Source organism: Dromaius novaehollandiae, chromosome 1 (genome assembly GCF_036370855.1).
Source record: "Dromaius novaehollandiae isolate bDroNov1 chromosome 1, bDroNov1.hap1, whole genome shotgun sequence".
Taxonomy (NCBI): domain Eukaryota; kingdom Metazoa; phylum Chordata; class Aves; order Casuariiformes; family Dromaiidae; genus Dromaius; species Dromaius novaehollandiae.
This window is the reverse complement of record NC_088098.1, coordinates 7,046,728-7,074,222: the sequence shown is the minus strand read 5'-3', so window position 1 is coordinate 7,074,222 and position 27,495 is coordinate 7,046,728. Positions and strand designations below refer to the sequence as shown.

General features: G+C 37.1%; 1 protein-coding gene across 1 annotated transcript in view; it reads right to left on the bottom strand.

Annotated features, from left to right (window-relative positions):
• The window catches only part of PCLO (piccolo presynaptic cytomatrix protein), a 368,844-nt gene that overhangs the window by 113,613 nt on the left and 227,736 nt on the right, over window positions 1-27,495 (bottom strand). The window contains exon 10 of the mRNA XM_064504922.1: window positions 16,348-16,473. Coding sequence (XP_064360992.1) covers window positions 16,348-16,473 — 126 coding nt within the window. The remainder of the gene's footprint in view (window positions 1-16,347; window positions 16,474-27,495) is intronic.

Sequence of the window (27,495 nt, the reverse complement as noted above, 5' to 3'; positions counted from 1 at the left end):
CCACAGCCACAATCAGCATGAAAAACAGCAATTCGCTGTTTTATCTAGGACATCCTTCCCCTAACCATTTTAATGTACTTTTCTGCTGTTAAGCCTTAAATGTTGGCTATGTTACATGGCATTCTGTTTCAGATAAATTATTAACCTCAGCCTGCAACTCTGCTGTACAGTAGTAATGGCAATGTATTTCAGATAAACTATAATTCAACTACGATATGTCAACCGGCAATGTTTTGTTTGTTTTTAATGCAAGATGCTTATTTAGTGATGGTTAGGATGCTAAAACATCCCTTGGAAAGAATAGGAGACATCATGTCTTTACCCAGCACAAAATTTTCTCTTTCCTGTACTATCTGTCATGATATTGGAAAGCAATGGAACCAAAGAACCAGGAAAGGTAACACAGATTTACTGGGAAATATGCAAGGATTTGGGCCTTAACAACATTATTTGGATGTTGCTGAATCTGTTGGTATGGCACTTAGAATAAAAAGACAGCCTGCATATTTTGAAAGACGAAGTATTACTGAGAAAAGTTTTCAAATATGATTAGACAGTGTTGATATTAACATTGTGTCATAAATAATGAATCCTGGATGCTAAATACTACACTGGGATTTTTAAATGAAGATGCAAAGGCTTTCATGGGAGTTGCTAGGACCCAGCTACAGAATTCTCTTTTGTGTTATTGTACACTAAGTACAGAGTAGAGTGTATTATATATAAAGTGTTTACAAAGAGCAGTCTAGCTGCTATCCATCTTGTCTTTCTTTCCTAATCTCTATGATTCCTTGAAGCACTTAACTGTTCATATCCATGAATCATCACAACTAATTTTAAGACGGTGCTCCTTTCCTGGAAAATGTACAGCTGAAGGGTTAAATGCTATAACTCCATGTCTCAGAGCCAGGTTGAACTCAGCTGTATATGCCAGGTGGGATCTGGCCTCACAGTAGCAATTGCAAAATTATGCCTCAATAAAGATGGGACTAATTCTAATTAAAAATTATTAAAAAAAAATCCTTTGTAATGGAATAAAAATGTAAGCAAACAAGTAGAAATTTCTCAGAGAAGTGCCCTAACTATAACACTGATTAATAGCTTGGTGTTCATCCTTTGGAAGACAGGCCATCTGCAGATTACAAAGCCAGATCAGATGCTTTTTAATTGAAAATGAGGAGTATCCAGGTGCCCATTTTCAATGGACTCTAATGGTAAACTGCTCCATTTCAAATGCAGTTCTCCTAAGGAGTGGAATTATCTGAGTGGTTCAACATCTGTTGGGTCAAGAAAGGCCCAGAATAAAAGGTTTCTCATTCCTCTGGCAACTACTGAATCACTAAGATTTTATATAAAAGCACTCAGGAGCAGCAACAACCATATATGATGACCTGGAAATATTCTTAAAATCTACATGTATAAAATGGAGTGTGAACCACTAAATACACATGATGTATTTTCAGAGGCTTAACTAAGGCTCAGACTTGGAGAACTTAGGTCCTTTTTGCCCACAATTGCCAGACCCCAAGATCAGCAGTCAATTCTTTTTGCCTTAAGATTTTTTTTTTCCTTTTTATATTCCAGTCTGTTTCCAGTATTATACCCAGGAAAAGGAGACACGCTGACTTAAAAATATGCATTGTGCCATGTATCACTCATGAAATTTGATCTCCAATATTGGAAGCAAATGGCTATTACTATAAGATTACTACTATCTCACAATCTGAGTCGAAAGTAATTGTCTGTAAAGCCTTGTATTTTATAATCAGAGTTATTATTCTATCCCTTCAACTATCCAAATCCAGCGACTGCTTGCATTTTTCTAAAAATAGTGAGATTTAAGTAGCTAGCTAAAAGCAGTGTGAAAAGTCACCTAGAATGTTCAAAGAAAATATTAATGTATATATAATGGAATTTCAGCAGTTTTTAACTGCATCATAACCTCCAGAGAGTTTAATAGAATTCTGCTTGCTACTATATTTATAGTGATATCAAAAAGTTTTATATTCATTTAGGATCTGATGCAAACTCCCATTGCAAACAAGGAGAAATATTACAGACTTCAACAAGTTTAGGCGCCTACATTTTAGGATCTGTAAAACAAAAACGGCATAGCAGACATCCCTATCTTTCAGACAAAAAATATTTGGGCATCATTTTGCAGCAGATATTTTAGAGTTCAAAACAGTTCATGGTTGGAAAAGGTATGTTACCAGTTACATGCACCAAGGTTTAGAGAGAACCCAGAAATCCAGTTCTACTATTTTTAATGGCATTTTTCAAAAAATCATTGTTTTGTTATAATGTGGAATGAAAATAAGATTTGGTACTCAACTTTTGCTCCATTTCTAGGTCAAGTCACTAATAATTTATATACTTTGCAAAACAGTTTCCTCAATTTCAGTCATGACAGTTGTACTTCAAGCTTTTTTTCAATCTCTCCGTAGGGATCTAAGAACGTGAAGTTGTAGTAACTGCCTAATTTCACATGGCAAGCCTCAAATATGTACAATAATCAAAATAATAAGTCTGGATGAAGAGTAATGATTTTAATCAAGAACATTTTGCCCTGTTTTCCATCATATGATATAATCACACTCTCCTTTTGTCTCAAAGAAACCTGAAGATTCCCATACCAGATTTTACCAGCCATACTTTATGGATGATCTAATTAGATTTTGGACTAGAACATGTTTCAAGTAATTAAAAGAGTCTTAATGCAGTTTTCTGAGAGTGCTCATATAATTTTTCTTTCTTTAATCTGACTATTAAAATATTCATTTTCTCTATTAATGTACATAATATTCCTATTTTGTTATGTACTGTATCAACTGATTACAGAAAATTGCTTTCCATTCTTCATATTCCTTCGCCATTTCAACTGAATAAGAAAAACACTGTCAGACCAGATCAGATTAAAGCACAGTACAGCCTAGTCCAGCATATCCTCTGAAAGCAATTGATAACAGATGGTTGAGAAAAAGTTTAAAAATCCTGAAACAATTCTGGAATAACTTGCTCACACAAGTTTGTTTGTTTGTTTGTTTGCTTTTGTTTTCCTAAGCTACTCCAGAGACTGGTTGATTTAATATCAGTAATTTAGAAAATATTTTGGTTTTGTCCATTTCTTCTCCGCCTGTTACCCTATACCTACCAAAAACATGGACTTTATCTATGTGATCATGTCACCTTTTAAAACAATTGAACTGAAACTGTATGACCAAGCATTCCAAATTCGTGTCCAAGTCTTATATATTATCATGTGCTAAGTCCATCTAAATGATAGATAATGCTCTGCTCTTAGACAATCCACTTTCTGGAGTCCTTCTTTCTTCATAGTAAATTGTTGATAAGTGCTCCTTAGTCTTAGAAGAATCAAAGGCTATCTACACAATCAAATACAGCTATCTACAGAATATTTTAAAATAACAGGCCACTAAAGGAAGTCAGCCTGCTGCAGCACCAGAATTCACTGGCAGGGAATAACACACTATTTGTAAGCCTCTTTACTTACTTCTGGGAAGCGTGTCTTGCAAGCAGCTAACACACTGCCTCTGCGATATTCAGTGACAGTGGCTATTCATCTACCTGACTTGCAGCAGAACGATGCCCGATCGGGAGACAATTCAGCTCAGGTCTCGAGTCCTGACTATGTTTCACAAAAATATAGCATTCTGTGGAGTGCCAAGACTCCCGACTTGAATACTGGCCTCATAATCCTGGAAATACAGAGTTCACAAAAGTGATCGAAGCTAAAAATCATTACATGTAGATACAAGCTATTTTAATGCACTTTTTGGAATTCAGCAGCAGGTTAAATTATCCTTGAGGACATAGCAATATTTCACCTGCACTCCAAGCTGGGCTTCAGAAGAGGTGGATGTCACTGAAATTGTTTTTCACACTAAAATCACATTAAACTTGATGTTTTCTAGTCTGCTAGTTTCGGCGCCTAACAGCCAGCACAATAGGAAACAGAATGATGGCATTTTTAGCTTCCTGGTTTAAACCATTCTTAAACAACACAGGCCAGTGTTTATTAACAATAAATAAATAAATAAATAAAAAGCCTTTTCACTCTATAAAAAAATCTTTCTTTTTTGAGTGCACATGTATATAAGCCTACATATATATTGTTCTCTTAAAAAAAAGCAAACAACACACCTCCTGTTTTTGTTTGACAAGATGTGCTCAATCACGCCTAAAGTGGGCATCTAGCATCTACATTTTAGCTGCTAGAGAGCCCGTTTTCCTAAAGTGAGTACCACAGTTTCCTATACGGCCAGTGGAGACAGGAGGGTGCTTTTGAAGACTTCTACAGGGAAAGCCAGATGGCCTCAGTTTAGGTGCCTAGGGATTTAAATTTGGAAACATTCGTTTTCTTTGAAAATCCTCTACACAGAAATGTGTCCATGAGAACAGAAGACAAGAGGCAGAGCAATATGGGCATCCATTGCTGACACTTCAAGTCAAAATTCAGCTACCATTTAGCACCCAGAGTAAGTAGCTGTTAGGCATTGGGTCAGGCACAGTATTGATGTGTCCCTCTGCTTTTATTCGCTAGTGTATCAGGTATAACGTGACCTAGAGAGTGCGATCTCCCAGTCCCCAGACAGACAGACGTTGACTAAAGCTGTAGCTTTGTCCCCGAACATCTTGGGCCCAGTAATTAAAACCATATCCTTAGCTGAGCAGCACCTGGGTGCCCACAGAGCTGGCTCGGCGCTTTGCGTTTTCTCTCCAGCACTGACCACGCCAGGAAGATCCCAGTCTTCCCCTCATCACTTCTTCCAGTGCGTACTGGGAGCTCGGAAATAGGAAATACAACTGCATCTTGTTACAAATCTGCATCCATTTGATTTTAATACAATTTTATACTGTAATAGAGTTAGTCTGACCTGCAACTGCGTCTCTGATGCAAGAATAGAAAAGCCATATTAAAAAAACTGAAAGAAGGAATTAAGCTCTTTTATGGAGATAAATGACTCTTAATAGTATCCACAGTGTCAGAGCACAGTGAGAACTACCAAGAATGAGAGGGAATGGGCAGGACCGTACGGATAGGCTATACCTGCCAATATCAGAGGTCACGATATATATGCATCCAGTGGCAGCAGAGAGCTATATGGTCCTGATGGGGGAGCAAGTCAGAGCTTTGTGGGTTGCCTGATGAGAACGCTGCTTATTTCTATTGCATTCAGATAAATAGGACTTCGTGCACATTCTCTGGAAGCAGCAAGGACTTTTTCAAAGAAACACCTAGATTTTCTTGCTAACAGGAAAAGTCTGTCAAGGTCCTGAATACTGACTGTCAAAAGCAGTGTGTCTGATAACTGAGAGCTGTATAGCTCTGTGTAAGCACTTCACCAGGCCTAGCAGTGCTCTCTGATGTACGGTCAGAGGAATGTTACTATTTACAATGATAACGACATTTGTAGCAGTAGTCCTCCACAACTCGTGCGGTTATGCCCCTGACAAATGTTTTAAGCCTGACTTTCGCAGTTGTTCTCCTCTATCCCCTCTGGAACTTTTAGTGACTGCATCTGGGGTCTGCCTTCTGTTTGAAGCACCCAAGTTATTTTGCTTGTCTCTATAAATTAGTTATCTATTTAAGACTAAACATAGATTAGTTACAGAGATATTTTGATTAAATTCTTCAGTTGTTATTAAGAATCCTTTCCTTGTGCAATCTGTATGACAGGGCTTTTCCAGCAATATTGTTTTCCAACAGCAATTAGTTGTTCAAGATATTTTCAGAGCTCTTGATCACAAAGATCTGATCTATACTAGTTCACTTGGCGCATAGGAGGGCTAAATGCAAGAGTGAAAAATCTGTAACTTGTGTTATGCAAGGGGCCAGACCTTTGCTGGTCCTAATATGTATTTGTCCAATGCTTCTTCCTCACAGCTTAAAAAAAGATAGCCTAAGAGTCTAAGAGCCTCTTACGTTTTCCTTTAGATTGCATACAAGAAGAGACTGAAAGCTCAGCCTATATGAACCAGCTACTCCAGCTACCTCCTAGATCCAAGTCACTCCCTTACAGCTCCCTTCAGTGTTGATTGGTATTGCAGGGAAATTAAGAAAACAGCAATTACATTGCTGGGCAGAAAGACTGCAAACTGATACTGCCTGCTTTAGCTCATCAATACAGATATTTTGGGTATACAAGAAGGTTTTTTTTAATGAAGTATTCTTGCAGAATCCCAGTTGTATCAGTTTGCTCCCATAAGCTTGAACTAACTTTCTATAGATCAAATGCCCTATATTGTGAGGCAGGGAAAATATTTTCTAAGTGTTTCTACTACCTCAAACAGATTTAGGAAGTAAGGTTGTGGACAGTGTCACAGTAATTGCCTTTCACAGACTTCCATGTCAAACCTATTCATACTGCAAGTGTTTTTTCTCCCATTTACTTCTATAAACCCAAAACAATGTGAAAAAATTCTCATTCTTTCTGCCTAATGCAATACATATTCACAAATGGCCAAATTAAACCCGCAGTACAATTCACTCCCTATCATATTAAGACCAGAATCGGGTCACTCTTAGTGGGATTGCATATGAAATGGCCACCACAGAGTGAGAACACATTCTCCCTCCTTGCTTCATTCTTAAGGATATAGAGTTAATTGTAATATTTAAGTGATACAGCTTGCTGGGGTGCCCTTTTTACTAACTTACCTTTTAGAATAGACCTTTGCTTAAAAAAAAAAATCAATTCTACATATTTTTACAGTTGTTTTCTTATCCATTGAATGTCCACAGACACACTTAGGAAAAAAAACCATGCCACATTTATTAACTTTGAAACATATTAACTTTAAAAGAAGTACAAGGCAGAATAAAATACACAGATGACAGGAGCACAACTACCCAAGTTAAGGTTTACAGCTGATAGTTTATTGGGAGCAGTTAGGGGTTTTGTTTGGATTAAATTCTTTCTAAAGAGCTTTAGGGCAAAGCTTTCAGCCCAGCTATGGGCTGAGTTGTCTGCTATGTTGTGCATGCTTCCTTTGATAAAGTCATCATCTGCTGGGACAGATAAACCTGAGCCTGTAGCCCAGGGATACATCGAAAGCAAACTCTCCTGTCTTAGAACCCCACAGAATAAGCATTGACAGCACTATAAATCACTAAGACTAATGCTCAGAGAACCAGGTAAAGTTAATTCTTTGTTTCCTCTGATGCAGTAATAAATTAAACCAGTCAAACTGCAAAATGAAACTGCAGGATAGGAGGACTGTTTCTTTTCATATAAGAACTGATCGAAAGTTTTCTGAGAGGTTTTCCTTCCAATGTTCTTTTTTATTTCTTTTCATCATCCTCCGACTTCGTCATCCTATCTACTTTCTGCCAGGAGTGTAATTATCAGAGGGATACAAGAAGGGATGCTGTTTCTTCACTATCCCTAGCTTGACAGGAACTAGGAAATCTCTTTTCACTTTGATGCCCTGATCAATGTTTCTAATTTTAGCTGGCAAAACTGCAAGTGGCACTTGCTAGGATCTTTAAAAACTCATCAAGATCTATGCATATTGCACTTCCCAATCACAGATGACCAAGATCAGTTGGTGTTAGGCTTGAGCCCCTCTGTAGCTCAGGGATAAAGAGGTAAGTGTGGCAAGAGGAGCAGGGTGAAGGATAGGGACTTACTGCTTCTTTTCCGGTTTTCCAACTATTAAGGTGCCCATGACCATTCCGGCCACATTCCATTTCCAAGCAACATCCAAAGCCTGTCCATGACATGACAAGTGATTAATGAGATGGACATCCATTACACATACCATTTCATTTATAAGACATTTTCTGATACTGGGTCTTGGCAGGGCCCTGAGGGCACCAACAGGCTGTAACGTCCCTGCCTACCTCCCTGCCAAGGCCCAGGCCTTCATTTCAACCCAGCCCGGGGCCATCAGTTACTGCCCTGCAACACCACAGTGGTGCCAGGCTCCAGCCCTCCCACGGCCCTTCCCCTGTCCGATCACAGGCCCCCCACCCCAACCCACAGGTGACCTCACAGCCCATCCTTGGACCTGTCTCATCACCATGGACTTGCCTGGTGAGCTTGACTCTTGGTTAAAGCTGGCCACAATCTCTGGGTCTGCCCTGCTCCACTCGCTCAGGTCCTGGGGGACTGGCCCTGGCCAATGATGACCTGCCCGGCCAGCTCCCAGCTCCCCATCCCTTAGGGAGCAGCCAGCCTCTGCTGCTCCCTGACAGGTCTGGTCTTATTATTCACTTAGTGCTACCCAAACTAGCCCAAAGCTACCTCGAAGAAGCTGCAGAAAAAAATATTCTTTACTCTTTCTGCTCCTTTCATGGACTGGTTAGCAATCTAGTTGCATGTCCCACTGCTCTTCTGAGAGGACTTAAAATATGATGAATCATGTGTTTCCTATGCCAGTAAATAATATGCTTTAAGATGGCAAGCTCTTGCAAACTCGTAAATTTATGATCTGAAAACACATGAAGGGAACATCCCTGACACACAGCTGAGGTGAAACAGCTCCTGGAAGTTGGCTAGTGGGTACTTTTACCCGGAAGAGTAAGAATACTGCTTGTAATCAAAGATGTCAGTGCCAAGCACCCAGAAAATACTTTGCAGATTAAACAGTGATGCTAATATCCCAATAGCCCTGTCTGACATCGCTTATTCCCAGATTGATCTTACTTATACTACACAACAGCAGTGTGTTAATCAGCTCCCCAAATTAGCTAGCTCCTCTCCAGTCTGCTCATTAGCTTTATTTGCATTTCCCTCAGAGAAAGAATTGTAGATACTATAAATACTGGAAGATATTTTCCTCCAGTGTATGTAGATTGTGCCATCATGGATAAAGAATTGTTCATGCACCATAAACCTGTTGGCTGTCTATCAGCTTCCACCTCCTGGCTCCCCCTAGACTCAAATTTCTTACACAGAGCTCCCATATAGGCACAGTTCGGAATAGCTGACTGATTCTTGTTTTTGTGTACTAAACTTCCCTCTAACTCAGCAACTTTTTTCTCTGCTACCCTCCCCCTCCCTATATTTTTATCACAGTTTTCTGTGCAACTAACAACCTGTCCCAGAAATAATGAAGAGCTGTGGTAATGACACTTGGCCCCATTTAGCTGAAGATCCTCATGAACCCTGGGTGTTTCACCTGGAAAATTCTCTGTCTTCAAAGAAATTTGAATACATTCTTTTAGTGTGAAGCCTGAGGCTATGTGATGTTTGAAGTGTATTAGGTCATAAGTTCTAAGTCACCCACCGTGGATGAAAGCTGAAGAGCATTCTGGGTAAGGAAGGCTTCTAACAGGGCTTTTGGGGGTCTGCCTCCTTCCTTAGAGAACTGAGAGTGGGGAGCTTGGCAGCTGTATGAAGGTCCATGGAGGTAATCCTAAGAGTGCTTTCCTCCTTTCTCCTACCTTGCTCTATGCAGGGCAGAAAACACCTCCCACAGGTCCAGATATCTCTTTTGTCAGTCACTGCATGATGGCCTGGCAGGCATGGCTCATCCTATATGTTAGTCTTGGCGTGGGAAGCTCTATGGTGGCAAGCAGTGAGCAACCTGCACTGACTTAATATCCAAAAGGAAATGTTCTCTTCAATGCTTTGAACAGGATCAACGGCTTCAAGAGATAGTAAGCTGTGTGCCATCACAACTTGAGGAGTGATTCTAATGTTTCTTTGGCCTCAGACACATAAAAGGAGCTGTACATCAAAGGCCTTCTTACAAAAGGAAACTGTGACACAGTGAATATGTGAGAGTTTCTATAGAAGAAAAAAAAGAAATGTGAATTAACAGGGATAAGGAGAACAGGGAGACTCCAATTTTATTTCCTGCGGGCCTCTTATAGTTTTCAGATTGCACAGTTTTCCAAAAAAGGATGGAAGAGAGATATGGCATTCACAGTAAAGACCTAACCATTCAAAATGCAGTCTTGAGGGGAACTGGCCACAGGGCAAGGGGAACTTCCACCACAGTTAAAGACAACTAGCCAATCTGAAACACTCATCAGCTGCATTTTCGCAGTTGATTACAAGCGCAAAAGGTATTGGGTACTTTTAAGAACTCATCATCAGTCTTTAGACTTTGATGATGAGGACACTGAATGTATTTTTGCCTACTTTTCATAATTGCCATCGGGTTGCGGGTTGCTCTTCTTAGAGGACTTTAACTATGCTTCGAGGAGCAATGTTTTCTGCATCCTAAAGGGAGTAATTATTAATCAAGATTCAAATGACTGGATGTGGACTGAAGGGTAGGACACCCTCAGCTACCAAGAACTCTCAAATTGCAGTGCATTTTCCCTACTCAGACACACACTTAACAGCTTAAACAGGGTGACATTATCTTTCATTGTCTCCATGAACATCATACAGTCTTTCTTATATTATTACTGGGCCAGCTTCAGGGTAGAGAAGCTCAGAATATCCCTATGTACTGATTATAATTATTAAATTATTAAATGAAAGATTCAGCTGAACTGAATTGAATAACATGTCTCTGCTAGCAAAGACTGTTTATATACTAAAATTCTACAGTGAAGGTCTATGACTCATAAGGTAGGTGGCATCCTTCTATGTTACACTAAAAATGTTACATTTATATATTCGATATATAATGGAAACTGGGGTTGCCCTTCCAATTTTAATAATGAGTTATTTTTTTCTCTTTACTGTGCACGATTTTCCTATTTTAAAGTTTGGGAAAATATTATTTAAAGAAGGCATATATATATAAAATATGTACCCAGAAAGCCTCAGACAAGTTAACAAAAATCTGATCCATGTCATAGTTGCTGCTTAGTGGAGACAGGAAAGGCAGTAAGATCACCAGGAATCAAGTTCACTGTAAGCTTTTAGATTTTACAGGTTCTCTGGAATTGCTAGGACACCTGGAAGTAGAGGAATCTCTTGATCCTGGTGAATGCTAACTAGTTGAAGCATTGCAACACATTTTGTCTGGCTGATTGAAAACTTGGAAGAAAGACAGCCCTGGTTCCCCAGTTCCCCAGCTCTGCTGGCAGCATATTGGCTTAAACTCCCCAAAAACACACAGTCAGCAAACTGAGGTATCTGCAAGGGTTAGAGACCCAGCCTCTGAAATAGGTTGCACCAGGAGCCATAGACCAGGAAAGCCTACCTTTCTTACTGTGTTACCAAACGAGACACACAAAATCTGATGGATGAAATCAGAGGAAGTCAGGACAGGCTTCATATCAGTATTTTGATTCTGCATGTAAGCAAATTCTCATTATTTTTTGTTATTATTGTTAGCATTTTTCCAACTCTACTCGCAGTTCTCTGGAAAGTTATTTCCAACAGATTTCAAATTTGGATCCCAAAGCTAAGAGATATGTCTTGGCTTTCTTGCCTTCATCTTCCCAGTCTGAAACAGGATTAAAGCTATTGAAAATACAGGGCTGTCATGAAAATAGCTAACTAATGTGAAGGAGTTAGGTGCTTTAGTGTGAAGCTTTATGAAAAAAACAGTAATCCAGATCTCAGAATAAGGCATGCAGGAAATAAAGCTAATAAGCAATAATGATAATAAGGAACAGTGAGTAGATCTTAATGTATTTGAATACACTGTATATCAAATAATGCAGGGTTTCTTTGGAAAAATTAGTTTGTGGTCAAGATGGCAACTGTACCAGGTGTCTTAAACGAGGCTGAAACAATATATTTATTCTGGATGCTTCCTAACTTAGAATACTTAACATCTCCAGTTTAATAATGTGGTAGATAGATTTTTTTTTTTAATGTTAATATTGTGGTATCTCTCAGATATGGAGAAAGCCAGACCAAATGCACTGGCATACCAAAGTTATGTTTTACTGTCATGATGACTCTTGATCAAAAGCTTAAAATTAACTATATGCATTGCTCTCCTTTGCACATCTGAATGAAGCTGCAGGTTATAGTTATTGGTGCAAGATCTCGAATTATGAACTCTGTTCTGCTAGTCTGAGAAAAACTTTCCATTTCATTGTATTAATAATACAATCACAATTAAGAGTCAGTCTTTTCTTGTAGCTTGGTTGCCACCTGGCCAGGAGGTAGTCCAGCTAGCCATGTGACAGCAACAAATACATTTTTTAAGTGAGCACTGTTTTTGTTTGTTTGTTTGTTTGTTTGTTTGTTTGTTTTTTTAGTGGCAATATTAGTATAAGCAATTGGTCTCCTTTCTACTTTGCTGTTCCTGCACAGTCCTCTGCTACTGCGGTGGGTGACCCAGTCATATCTACAGCCACTTGGTAACCCAGATCAAGGAAAATGATTTTTGTGCCAAGATTAGCTCCCTAACCTGATTTACTGTGCAGATGCAAAAAGACACGTTCTGGCACAATAAAGGACATAGCACAAGCAAGAAAAATGATGGCTGGTGATCAAAGGGAAGCCAGACTAAACTGCACTGGCACTAAATGCCTGACCGTGCTGGAGGAGCTGTCCAGAAACCTTTGAATAAGTATTAAAATTGTGGACTTGGATTAAGCATTGCGTTTATGAATTACAGGAAATTACAGACAGAAGATCTGAATCCTTATGGTGCATAAGTGAGAAAACGGGTATATAAAAACACATTGATTGCTACAGAGTTTTTCTTCAATGATATCAATTTCCAGATTTAACATCTTAATTAGGGTTTAAATCCTAACTGCTGTGTAAGCATCTTGGGAGTTATTAGCTGGCTGAAAAATCAGAGAACCTCCAGAAAAAGACTGAAATGGAGGTAGCATTCCATTCTTCAGCAATCTGTAAAATGGATTTGCCACTCTATAAACATTGTAGCAAAACATTCTTGTAGTTCCTCAGTCGAAGATTCAAAAGTACCATCAATGGAACTAAGTCAGCTAATCTATATGGATTATTTAGGACCTGATAACAAAGAATGTCATCTCGGGAAAATGTTACATACAGTCTTCAAAAGCATTAACCAGATTAATGCTGGAACATGGTCCAATAACAACACTTGAATGCTCAGGGTAACCAGCAAATTTATAACAGTTGGTAACACACATTCATATTTTATTTCTGCTCTTTACTCTAGTTTTTTTAGTTACTGAAAGTATAAGATGCACACTCCCCTAGTAGATTTACCAGGTGGAAGATAACTGCAATGTCTCTGTCAACACGAGAGGGAGCACAGACCCATCTATCACATTGACACAAGTCCCTGCACTTGACGAGCTCAGTGGAATGAGTCTTCCACCTCCAGTTTTCGTAATGCTAGTGAGTTATGAATCAGGGATATTTTTGACATCTGAAAGCAATTCAAGGTGAGAGAACCAAGAAGACTGGTATTTGCCAGTCAGAACTATAAATAAACTTTTCAGCACTAACAGACTCCTCCAAAGCTATTTATATAGGCTAAAATTGTATGGATTGCCTTTCACTAAATAGAATGCTATCTGTATTTTAAAGTGTGTCATTTCTTAATAGATGCAGTCATGCTGACAATGGGTAGGACTTTCCCTTCCATCATAACCAGAGTAAATCTATCGTTGTTCATTATTTTACTGAGAGGATTTTCAGACCTATCCCAGGGTTTTATGTTTCTAGTACTGGAGGAATTAATTAAGCTTTTTTTCTTCTTCTTTTTTGCAGTGAATCATGTTCTTAGAAAGACTAATGAGTCAAGATATTAGCTTGTAATGATATTAGTATATGTTTAGTTGATGAGTAGGTATGTACACTAAGCTGAAGTCACAAAGCATTTCAGCAGAAAAAGTGACTCATTATTACTATACAAATTATTAATATGAAAGAATTATCTTTTAAAGATAGAGACCATATAAGATTTTCTGTATGTGATGAGACACAGCAAGTAACTTGAAAAGAAGGGAAAGACTAGTCTCTGTTTTCAGGCACAACAACATCAGCAATATCAGTAACATTATCAGTATACGTAGCTGAAGGTGAGAATGTGAAGACCTCATTAGAAAGTCCATGGATTTTAGCAGTTTCAAAGGGCAGAAATTAAATGTACATCAGTCATATTTTCACTAAACCAATGGGGAAAAAAAACAGCAAAATTGACAAATATTCATTGTAGATCTACGATAACAATCTAAAATAACATAAAAAAGTAAACCAGATAAAATGGCAAGATTAAAAAGGTAAACAATAGTAAGGGGAAGTGTTTGTCTTGTATGCTATGGTAATGGTATGTTCTACAGAAAGCTATTTTTCTCTCTGATGGAACATTTAACACTTCAATAGTAATATATATTCTGGAACCTTTCGTGGACAAATTCTGCACATTAAGTCTAGTCATTTTGATGGATTTGCTCCAGATGTATGCCAGCATACCAAAGTTTAGGATACTTTTATAACGATCTGACCAGAAACTTGACCAATCACAAGATGGAGAATGAATCGCAGAAGGAATAAATATTTTACTGTTCTATTTATCTTTCTGTGAAATATGAATAAACCTTCAAAATACATCATGGAAACAGAAAGACACCAAACAGTTGTGTCTGAATTTCTCCTGTGGTTAGTATAAATCCAAGAGCACCCCTAAGAATGTAACTATCTGGTGAGTGAAGGACTTTAAGCCTCAGTTCCCAAAGGAGCGCATGACAAGGAAAACCACAAGCCTAGAGATAATTCCAAGCATTAAGTGTTCATCCTCTTTCTTTAAATGACAAATCTCTGTGGAATATTGAACAACTACATCCTCCTCTTCACCTGCTTGGTATGAAAACTATTTCACTGAGAAAGTGCACAGTCCAACACAGCTATGAAAGACCTACTCTCTTGTACAAATGAAGGCAAAATAAATACTTGCTTCAAAAGACACGAAATTAATTTTGATTCTTTCAACAGGTACGTGTGATAAATAGCACTTTATCACTATTATGAGTAAGAAAATACTCAGATTAAATGTGAATGACAGAGTCAATTGGATACGGAAAGATACATCATTCCTTCACTTTAACTTAACCTTTACATCCATACCTTTTTAAGTATATGCTTGAAGTATTGACAAAGAAACCACCAAGGATATAAAAAGCAACAGGGAATGCAGGTGAAATTCTACGCTGTTATGCCTGCAACATATTTAAATTATTCTTCATGAATTCATTCTTTAGTCAATTTACTCTACTTTTCTATATGCAATATATATTTGATTTAATCATTTCTGTTATGTGTTTGTTATTCAGAAAATTTATGTGAATTAAATTCTGCCTGTGGAGAACTATTCCTTCTGCTTATCTTCTCTCTTTTGTTATTTTTTCTGTATATCTTTTTTTATTTTTTTAAGAAACAAAAATAATTAGTTGAATGGATTAGAAACAAATGTTAGATATTTTTGTCCACGAATGAACAAGTATTTCAGGTGCATACAGGTATTCATGTGAAAAGAGGAACCAGGAAGTAGTTGGAGAAAAAAAAGCCCATGATTATGGACAGAAATAAATTGTAAGCAATTTTTCAAAATGTATGGCTATTTGGAACTCAGATAAATATAGCTTATATAATAGATATAAATATAGATAATGTAGCTGCAGCTGTATTAACACATATAAAGTAAAAGAAAATAGTTCTGTAACTTTTACATTGTTAGACAGAATTATCACATTTGTAATAATCAGAGGAAATAGAATGATAACTGAACGGAATTTATTTCACCTAGCTTTAGTTGCCTAAAGTGAGATGTGTAGTCTAACGAAGCCCTCTTAAAGTCAATAAAGTGAAGAAGGCACTCCCAGTTTTTGAAACAGGGCTTTGCGATGGATGAAATGAATTGCCCTCCTATGGATGTTGCTTTTTCTCTGTTGCCTCCTGAGACAGGCTGGATGACTAGCTTAAATGGGAAAGCTAAAATTCAGTCGAGTCTGACCTCAGTGACACAAATCCCTGGAATTTCAAGAAAAGCTGGTCTGCGTAATGGAGGGTACAACTTAATCTGTGATCATCTGTGATCCATCTTAATTGTGCAACTCAGAAAGGTAAGTACTCTCCAACGTAAGTGCCCAGATGATCCACCCAGGTTAAAGATCCTCAGAATAGTACATGTCCATGACATACATGATACAGCTGGATTCTAGCCATTTCATCTTAGCCCAGTATGTCCAGTGTGATGGTGCAGATTAAGAAAGACATGACATAATGCTGCTCACAATGGCAATTCCCTCTGGCTATAGAAATCACTATAGGACCTCCTATCAGTCCTTTTCTGATATAACACTCACTGGAAGTTTAGAGGGGCTGTCAGATGCCCTTTCCCCGTTACATAAGATTATGCCAGTCATGCAAGAGAGAATGTATTTTATAAATAATTCTATTGCAATCCCAACTCTTCCTTACTTCTTTTTTTTTTTTTTTTTTGATAATATGTTTAGCTTACCTTCTATCAGCTTTCCTGTCTGCTCGGCGTTTCCCCCAGGCAAGATCTTGGCAATGTAAGCTCCAATTTCCCCACTACTTCCTGGGATTTCTTTCCCACCTACGATTCGGATTCCCAGTCCGTTGCCTGTGATCAAAAGAAACAGACAACTGTGAAGAGAGATGAACCAATGAATATTTCACTGGAAAGAAAAGAAACTCATGAGAGCTTACTGAAGGGTGTCATCAGTAACATCTGGCTGTATTGAAAAGTTAAGATTATTGCACCGAGCAGAATATCTTCACAAATGGAGAATTTCTCCTGGGGACAGGAAAGAAGTGCTGCTGGGCTAACAAGAGAGGAAGCTTCCCCATTTCATAAGCTTTAAATCTATATGAAAAGAAACATGTTACTTTGCAAAAGTAGGAAGCATTTGCATGAGTAACTGCAGTCCCACCCAATACTTTCCCCAAGACTTAAGTTTGGTAGGAGTATTCGGTTGACTTTCAGCTTAGGAAAAGATCTTCATGAGTAACTACGGTATCACTGACATTACACAAAGAACCATCCAAACACACCAAAGGTTATGTTTAAGCCAATCCTACGTTCTTCTGACAGCCTTACTGTACAGCAAAATGACAATTTGCATGGCATATTTTGAGCAAACCTTAATTTGCAATATTAATTAAATTGCATTAAATTGATAGAAACCCATGTGAAATGTGGATTCAACAGATAGCTTTATCATATGCCCTAAGAATGCAATTTAGCTGAAAAATGTAATAGCTGAGTTTTTACAATCATATAAAGAGACAGCTAGAGATCTCTTAGATCAAATGGCAGAGCATGTATATTTACATCAAGCTATATTTGGCAGATGCTATTATTTTTCTTAAATATTTCCTTTTAATTGACATCTTTTACATCAAAGGATATAGAAATTACCAGAACTGAAAAAGCCTACAATCCCTCTGTGTAATGCAACACCAAATCTAACATATTTTCTCTCTTCTTCAAAAATTACAAAGATGAAACCATTAAAATCAGTTTGATTATTTTAGTAAGAGAGGCATATTACTGCTCTCCCTTACTTATAGAAAGCTGAGAGTGAAAACAAAAGCTTACAAAATAGTCTCATTCAGCTAATCTTAGGCATTGCCAAATTTTCATGCCATCCTGTTATTTTAAAAATATTTCCTGTATAAGAAAAACAAATATTTCCTTTGAAGAAAAAAGAAAATTTCAAATAAGATGATTAACACTTTGATCTAGGAATGTAAAGTCTGATTTTCCCACCCCTGTTCTAATGGCTAAAATAATTAATTTCTAGTATATTAATTTGATAACCTAACCCTGCTGAGTGATTTCACTAATCAGCTATGGGAAGCTCACGGCACAATCTCTTTGAAAAGCTGCATCTTTTTAGATTAAGGCTTTTCCTGAGAATGCTATTAGTATTCTAATAAATCAGCCCTGAGTTTGTTTTAGAAGCAAGATAGCCACAGTGAGTTTCTGGCCCAAATCTCTTTGTAGCAGTAATCTTTCTTGCACTGATTTCAGTCTATAATTTCACCTTTTTGTCTCCTATAATTGACCACTTTTATGTATACATAGGCCTTATTGCAACATAGTAAATTATTTTTCTGTCTTTTGTGTTTCATTGCATAGCCTGGTCTCTGACTAAAGAAGTTCCTACTAGTTTTTGTATCCCGGTTTAGTTAGAACTATATCATTTGTGTCTCAACTTTCTTCACACCTGCCTATTAGACATTTTCCAACAAACCATTTTATTTCAGAAGGTGCCTGGTGTTTAGATACATGCATGGGTCCTACAGAGCACAATAAAAAGTAAGGAAGATCACAGCAGAATTATGTCGTATCGAGTTTGGCAGGAATTATTTAACCTGGGAACAGCTCATTCCACCACTGCAAGCCCAGACCAAGATGGTGCAGCCACCTGATGTACTGATAAAACAGGTGAGGGAGAGCAACAAAGGAAAATTGCATCGTGGTGAATTAAAAGGAAACATATGAGGGCTGTTCTTTCAGCTACAACCTAGCAGTTAGTGTGCATAGCTATATTTGATGCACTGAGATAATGTAGCCTTAGATAAATCCAACAGTATGCATTGCTGGAACGTGCAAGATGCTCAACCATAAAGCAATAGTGGTGGGGGCTGTGGGCACCTCTTGTAGGTAAAAACCTTTTTAGAGGAGATGGCACACTTCCATCAGAATTAGGTTTTGAGAGCTACCCCACTTTAGGTGGGGATTCAGTGTGAGGATGAGCACCTGGGAGTCATATGGGGTGATGTGCGATTGGTTATACAGAGCCTAGTGGAAGATTTCAGCATGGTCTGAAGGCCAAGGGCTAGATTCAGGGGTAAATATCCTGGGGATAATCCATGAGCTGGCTGAGGGCTAGTTTATGATAAATAGTCTGGGAGATCTTGAGCTTTTAATATGTAAAGCTGACACCCTCTGCAGACCAGATCTCTTACTGTTTATGCACCATAGTGTGTAACCTCAGGAAAACATTTTGGTATGGTACTAAGATGAGTAAGGTAGGACTGTTTTACCTATCTATTGAAAATAATTTACATCTAGATTTTATTCTGACGCAAATTAGAGATGGACTTCAGCTCTGTCATATAAACCCATGTCAGAGTCCATATTTTTTTCACCTGTGAGGTAAAATTTAGTCTTGATACTTACAGAACAGATAAGAGATTTAGGGAATCTGTAAATCCAAACCTTATGACAACATGAACTATAACTCTGTAAGTTACAACTGTACCCAGATTTGGATTTGATAGAGCAAGTATTTCCTCTCAAGTTTACTTGATTTCCCTTTTTTTTTTTTTTTTCTTCCTCCTCTAGTTTAACCTTGCTAGTTCAAAAAGCCTCTATGAAACGTTGTGCAGGCAGATCTGAATAATCTTAATAGGAGATGTGAATACTTAGATGATACCATGAAATTAGCTAATGAATTTCTTGGACTTCTTGCTAAAACTTGCAGCCAATTTGGCCCCTCTTTGCACGTGTCTTCAATTTGTAATTTGAAAACCTGATCAACAACTTTAATAAAGTCAGCCTCTTGTAAAACTGCCTTCTAGCCTCTTTTTAGATATGACAAGAGAACAAATGTCTCTTGCTCTTTTAACAGTAAATTAAGAAATAGAAAAATATAAACATTTCAGCTTGAAGAGCACCCTCTAAAATGAATATGTAAATGGACTGACATAATCAGCCTAAAACAACATCACCTAAATACCCAAGCTAATTACAGGCATGGGGGATATAATTAAATTTTTGCTACAAGATATCTCCATCATGGCAGTTAATATTCCTTTAATTATAAACTCTGCACAGATGATAATTGCTTAACAAAACATATTACTGTTTGGTGACTAGTTTTTGAAGCTAGTGATCTGACAGACAGAAAAGATGCTGTGTTTAAAACAATAGCTATATCAGACTCCGGGACTGTGCTATGGGAAATCCCAGGTTTATTTCTGTTTAGAAGCAAAGAATAATTTTTTCAGTGTGATGGAAATAAACTGCATAGTTATTTTAGATGAGTTATTTCAGTGAAAATTAGAAATTTTGCACCTGTGAGGTTTTCTTTTTTTCCCCCTAACCTTGTAGGAAAAGAAAAACAAGTTCTAAATGCCCTTTACAGAAGTTGAACGTTACAGTCTTTAAAGGATGAGCACCTCATTGCATAAAGAGAATGCTTTCCCATACAGAAGCACTTAAATTTCTCAGGACTTGGGAATTCACCACTCTGATTAGAGGACTTCTGATAAAGCACCATTGAAAGACTCATTAATGTATTCCAAATGTGAGGCTCACAAACATACCACGCTATTAGTACACACACGCGGACAACTTACCCTTAGCCCACACAGCCAACATACAGACTTTTCAATTTATCAGTAGGACTGGACATCATGTTGGGGAAAGTCTACAGGTTCAGAGTTTTCTCATGAAACACTATGCTAGTAGCTCTCTCTCGATATTTTAATTGTACCAGAATGGCAGAAGAAAAGAGCTGGTTGCCATATAAATGGGTGTTTCTGATACTTGATTTGCTAGATAGCTTTAAAAATCATGGTTGATATATTGGTTCTGATTTTGCAGATCTAAGGTGTTTAGCCACATAATTGCTAATAAAATCAATGATTTTCTATGCTAGTATTTAAAGCTTTTTATTCCTAGAGAGCTTGAAAAGGATTTTGATTTTATATTCTAAATTTTTAGATTCAAATGTATGAGTGACACTATGTATTAAGTAATAGGATGCATGCTAAAGGGACAGCCTTACATGGTGTGTGTCTGTGCACATCTGTGTGTATATGCATGTGTTCTTACTGCTGGCCAAGTCAAGGAGAATTCCATTTAATTTAATCTGTTTGCACTAAATTAGAAAATTGTACTTCATTATGATTATGTTGTGAAAATGTACTATAAGAAATATTTTAACTTAAATGACAAAACTTTTAAATTAAAGGTTCAATTCCTGAGAGTCACAATGGGTAAGTTACTTTTTGTCCAGTGCCTTTTATGTGTTCTGCTCTGTCTGACAAAGCAATATTGCTTGGATGTTGCTGTATTTTCTCATGTGACGGAATTTCAAACTTGATTATGGATACTGTATCTATTGAAAATATTGAGCTTACTATTTCTGTTTTCAATGATATTGCTCAATTTATCACATTGAATGTGGTAGCTTAAAAATATCATCAATCATTTTCTCAGACTTTTTTCCCTTCATTTTTGATTTTTTTTTTAACCTTTGAGTCTAAAGTTACATCTCAGACTGTTTTGATATATGCAGACATTTATCTTTCAATTTTAGGTTTTCAGATTAATGAACTACTGTTTTCTTTCTTTATAAAACATACGACCAGTTAACTGTCAAGCAGTGAATCACTGTGCTTTAAATGAGAGCGGGCACCTTTCTGAACTCTGACTATTGATTTCCATGGAAAATATCTTCAGGAAAACATCTCTTCAAAGGCAATTTTACAACTTTAAGGTACAATCCTTTTTAGGATGCTTCAAAGCTAGAGGACTGGTAATTAATTACAACTGTTTTTTCTGATCTCCCAAGGCTGTGATCCTACTCTTCTATCAAATCTCAACTGAAGCTTTAAGATACTGAATCTAATAAGACATATCAAATGCAACTAAATTTGTTTTATAATTTAATAAACAGGCAAACATGCATAGTAAATCCTCACAGGTAGCTTGTGAGCCACTGCTTTATACAGCTAAAAATACAAACTTATAAACTTTTAAGGTTTCAAATGTCTAATAAGTGAAAATAGTTTATTTTGGGAGAAATCAGTACTTATCAGAGAAAAACATTAATAAAATTCAATGGACAATTTTTTGCCAACTCACCTAGTTTTTGACTTTCAAAATGATACCTCAACAGTTATCTCATAAACTTCCAGACATCCCATACTGTTTCAATGATATACATTGATATATTTATTTGTACGTACATATGTATGTTTGAAATATGAATAGTGACCAACGACTTGACACTAATAAATTCTGTCACTGGTGACCTGTCTAGCAACACTGCAGAAGTATTTTAAAAGTCATCATTCTCTTCTCCTCGTAACCTGCCCATAACCTGAGATCTGCAATTAGGATTTGGTCTTTTTTTGACATTATGAAGATAAAGATCAGGTTACTGCCAGTCAGCATTGCTCTGTTCATAGGGAAGTTCATTACGTTCCATCATCTTTTTACTACTAGTTAGAGCAGCTCTACTACAGCCATTAGAATATAAACGGCCTGGATTTCCTGAAACTATTTCGGTATCTAAACAATGATCAGACTTGCCTTGCCAAATAAATGTCAGCAACATATTACATAAAATAAAACTCAAAAAAATAAGAGCACAGAAATACTGTGTACTTCAAGCCACACTGGTTCCTACTTTTACACAGAAGTGAAAAATTAACTTACAGGTTTATTTTCTCTTATAAAAATAAGCAGAGTTCCAGCACAGAATGCAGGGACTGATATTGTTTTGTTGGTAGGTAAGTCTCATATATTTGCAACAACTTCAGTACTGATTTGAGAATGCAGGTATGGGACCCAGAAGCTCTGTGCAAACATTGCTCATGTACTAACTCGGGGCTAGATTTTCAAAGTATAAAACTATTTCTCTGTCTAATTAGATGGGCAATGTAAGGGAAGAAACAATTAGAGTGTGAGACAGATTTTCAGTGATCACATCTAAGTTTGTATGAATTGGCATAGGAAACTGCAAGTAAAAGCATCAATAGCAATATGAGTCTTGTAGCAACAGCTATATGAATTTTTAATAGACTTCTAGGTGTTGGAATTTTTGAGAAATGTATAAAAAAGAACTACTGATTTGGATTTCTAGTGTCTAAGAGCACGCTCTTAAAGATGGTAGTTGAAAATCACTAGTTATTTCTGGAAAACCATGGTCTCCTTACCACTTTTGGATATTATATTATGCATTTAAAACTGAAACCTTACAGAAGTAAAATGGGGAAAAAAAATGAAATGGGCTTGAACAGCAAAATCCAGATGCCACCTAGGGCACAAGTCCTTGAGTAATGTGAAACGGAAGATATGTCTAAACCTCAAAGTGCAGATTAGGTGTTCCGCTTTGGGTCCATGAACCAATGTAGAGACATACCACTGAGGGAAGAAGAAAGACAGAAGTCCAAATATGATTTTCATCATGCTTTAACAATACTTTGAACAGAATGCTATGAACCTGAATCATAGCAAAAAAAAAAAAAAAAAAAAAAAGGAAAAAAGACCATAAGAGTGACTTTATGAGGGCAAGCTCCAATGGCAGTAATCAGAAAAACACATGAGGTTAAAGAATGAAAAAAAAAACCCATCAGGTTTGAAGGATTTCACCATGTGACAAAATACCATACAATCGCATTGAAAGCATAACAATTAAGCCAAAAAATATGAAGTTTTCCAACTCTTTTTGGCTGGGAACAGAGACAGAACATACCTTCCTCTTCCTTTTGTTTGCTATTCGTTATCTCCCTATTCCTCTTCCAGTCTTGTCTAGATCAGACATATGATAGGGTGCTTGTAGGCCCTTACCTATGGGAACAATTTTACACCATGTTCTATTGTCCATACTGAGCAAAATTGTTGGCCACAACAATGACTTCTCTTTGGAGAGTTCAGACTTAAATGACCTCTGAAGAAAAGCAAACTATTTGTTTAGATATCATAGTTGTGATAAAGGAATCTGGAAAGTCTGGAGAACAGACTAAGAAAAAACATGGCAATGCAAACAAAAACAAGCTAGATGAGGCAGTTGGAAAGCAACAGGAAAAAGTAACATGTATGATCCAATCCAAGGTAAATTTTTATTTGCATTATTATTGCTATGCAATTCTGTGCAATACATAAGATGATGATCTAAATCAAAGCCTGGCTGTCTGGACAGGTACAAAGTCTTCAAGATTGTGCTCAGTAAAATTGTTTTGTTGCTTTCTAAACTAAATTAGCTTAAATTAAGTTGTTTCCTAGAAACATGATTAAGCCTAATCAGCTATTCCACTTCTTGTCCATTGGCAGTTAAAGCATAAAATATACATGAGGCCAAATCCTCAGCTGCTGAAATTCAGATACACTCCAGTTCTTTTAATAACACAGTATTGTTTTATATCAGCTGAGAATCTGTTCCATGCTGATTTGCACAGTGGTTATCATCTTGAAGGATCATAAAGTACTTTACAAATTGGTAACTCGGAGCACTTATTATTTGTACTTGAAAATGAGATACAGGCCTCTCCTTTTTGGATGGTTTCTGTCACATCAGAGCAAGATTACCAAAGTGCCCTCTGTGTTGGACTGTAGCTTTAAATCTATACAAAAAACAATATGCATTGACTTTACTTGTGCTTACTGATAGTACAATAGACACTATTGGCTGATATCTGATACCCACTGTTTAAAATGTTAGTTTTGAGCTCTCATGTCCTCATCAGCTTTGGTATTTAAGAAACAGCAATAGAGTTAATGTAAATATGGTGTAATAAGTAAATACATATGCATGTGTTGTCTATATTATTATGCATAATTAAAAGCCTCTAGGGAAAGAGTAATTCCCTATTAAATACAAAAAAGCAAGCACTGCCTCACAAAGTGGCTGAACAACAGATTGTTGGAAGCTGGGAGAATATTGCACTGTGCTTACTCTGGCCTTAAGTTCTTTGGCATCTTCTGTCAGAGAAAGGATAAAGGGCTAAACAAACATAGACCTAGTCTTAATAAGACTTCTTATACTGTATTTAGTAAATTTGGGTAAGGTCTAGATAAAAATCTTGCCTGATGGCAAGACAAAAGTCTTAGGTGGTGTGTATAGACTTGTCCAATATACAATTATACTAACAGGGAAGTAAGAAACACACTGTTCTCCTTCATTTTACACTACTTCTCCAGCAGTCACAGTGCTGATATTTGTGGAGCACAAAGACTATACCTATCATAAATTCTTTCTATGAAATTAGTAAATGATAGATGAGGAGGCATGTTGATTGGTCCCCTGCTTTGGTGTCATCTACATACTTTACGAAAGTGCACTACATAAGCTCTTCAAGGATAAAAATACTAAACAAGGTAGGTCCCAGAAGACACCTCTACGGTACATGACTTATTACTGGCCTCTGGGATAATCCACTCATCACTGCCCGCTAAGCCCAACTATTCATTTTTTTATACATCTGGTTGCCCATTCATCCATACTGCAACATCCCAACTCCAGGCCAAACGTTAACGTAAGAAAATGCCTAAATTCTGGAGACCCTTTCAGCTTACTGCAAGACCGTAATTTCAGCTGAGATCCACAAAACTTTAAAGATACTTAGGAGGATGAATCTACCATAAAAGACAAACTGTCAGCCAATGTGTCAGCCAATCATTCATGGCTTTACTGTAAAAAATCAATCTTTGTGACATTTTTAATTTTATAGTAGTAGCTTAAGCTTTTTGCTAATGTCCTTCTCAGTGGGTGGTAAAGTTGAATCAATTTTATTTTTTCCCACATAGTATGAGGCAACACCATCAACACACGAAAAACGTTTACATAAAGGATGCTTTGCTGACGTATCACAGGTTAGTTGGTATGTTACAAATCTGGCTTATTAGTGATGTGTTGATACAGTGCAAATAGTATTGCAGTCCTAGGTGAATGTGATTATTTTCCTTATTAAAATATCTTAGTATCTTGGACCAAAGCTTGAAACTCAGGTTTTGTTTAGCTGTTTTGCAGGCAGAACTCCAGCTTTTGAAGCTATCTTTTGTTAAGAAAATACTGAGCAAAGGCCTGAGGGTTTCACATGTTATTTCTCTTAACTACAGATTTGTGTGCTGACCTGTCATTACAGACATTACATAGTGTCCTGGTATTACGCATTCATATCAAACTGCAGATCGTTATTATTTTTATCTAGGTAATTAATCAAAGAATTTTTATAATAATTTTTTTAGAGCAGAGTAAGTTGTGATATTTGTGCAGATATGTGTTGGCAATTGTTAAATAGAAGCTACTTCATCTTATCACTTCCTCTGGGACAGGAGACCCTCTGGAGAGAATGTAGGCCATGGGGAAAATTCATGGTTCTTGGTCAATATTTTGAGGAATCTGTAGGAAACATGAAATTACCTGCACTTAATGTCAGCAAAGCCTCTGCAGGCTGGATAATTCCTTTTGAAGGAAAATCAGAGGAATGTCTCACCAGAACGTCTCTCCTGTACAAGGGAATCAACTAATAGTGTTGCATGGATATCTCTGCCATGAATGAGGAAGAATTTGTGGAACTAGAAATTGTAAAACATGCTTCTTCCAAAATAAAAATACTTGTAATCATTTAAGTCTTTGTGTATATATGTGTGTGTGTGTGTGTGTGTGTGTGTGTGTATATATATATATATATATATATATATATATATAAAACTTATATGAATTTTTCTTCTTTTTTCAATGAGAAAGACAATATTTGCACTATCTTTTTGGTGCATAATTCATTCAAAGTCTTATAATATGCACATGAATTAAAAAAAAAAGGAGTGAAGGAATTGTTGTTGTTGTTCTTCTGTTGTTAAACTTAAACTAACTTTTTACTTTTTGCTTGGAAAAAATCCTAAACTGGCAACAGCACAGACAGAAGCTTATTGCTTATTCTCAGAAGAGGTATCATGGAGCAGCTGTTCAGACTGTCCCACTGGAACAATTATGTGGCCATTTGACAGTTCATTTCTTTTAACCATTCAGTCTATGGATAGTGGCTAGCTTTGGATTTGGAAACAGGGAACTATCCACTAAGACACATGTTGACACCTTCAGTTTATTTTACATGTACCCTGAAGACATCAGTCACTAATGTATGAGGTTAGTAACTGTATCCAATCATTTGCCAGCTAAGTTGGTTTTAAACTGATGTCCTTCAGTAATGAAGTCCAGTTGCTCCTGTTGCAAAGGAAACCAAAGAAAAAATAGCTTTTCCACATTATATGCATTGAGTGCATATTACCTGTCAACAATATTAAACTGAAAAAGAATCAGAAAGAGATAATGAAGAACAGAGATTTTACTTGACATATGCCGCATCTCAGTTTGCTTAGCTTGGTGTGGTGATGTGGTATAGTGATGCTGAGAGACAGTCTGAAGCTTGTACTGCCTTATCAACCCATGAGGAACACTTTCATCACATCAATGACCTGCAAAATCAGAATGTCTTAACCTTAATCATACTGCAGCCAGATTGCCTTACAGTGTACACCCAGTACAAAGACCTGTGCAAATTTATGTCGAGGTAAACAGTGAGTGGAAGGCAATCATTCTCAAAAATGCTATAGCACCTTATTCTAGAAAGTGCATCCAACTCAAATAAGCATTTGCAACTTTGTGATGAGGGGCAATGTGGCCCAGTCCTTTACACATCTTTTGACTGTTCCACAGCTTCTTAATAAGTAAGCCTCAGATGCCCTGAGCATGCTGCTAGAGGTACTTACATAAATCACACACAGGGTGGGCTTCATCTCACCTAGTTTTAGATCTTTACAAGATAAAAATCTCAATCTAAATTAGTCACCTCATGCTCCCTTTATAATAAATAGAGGAAGATAGGCATATCCAAAAGG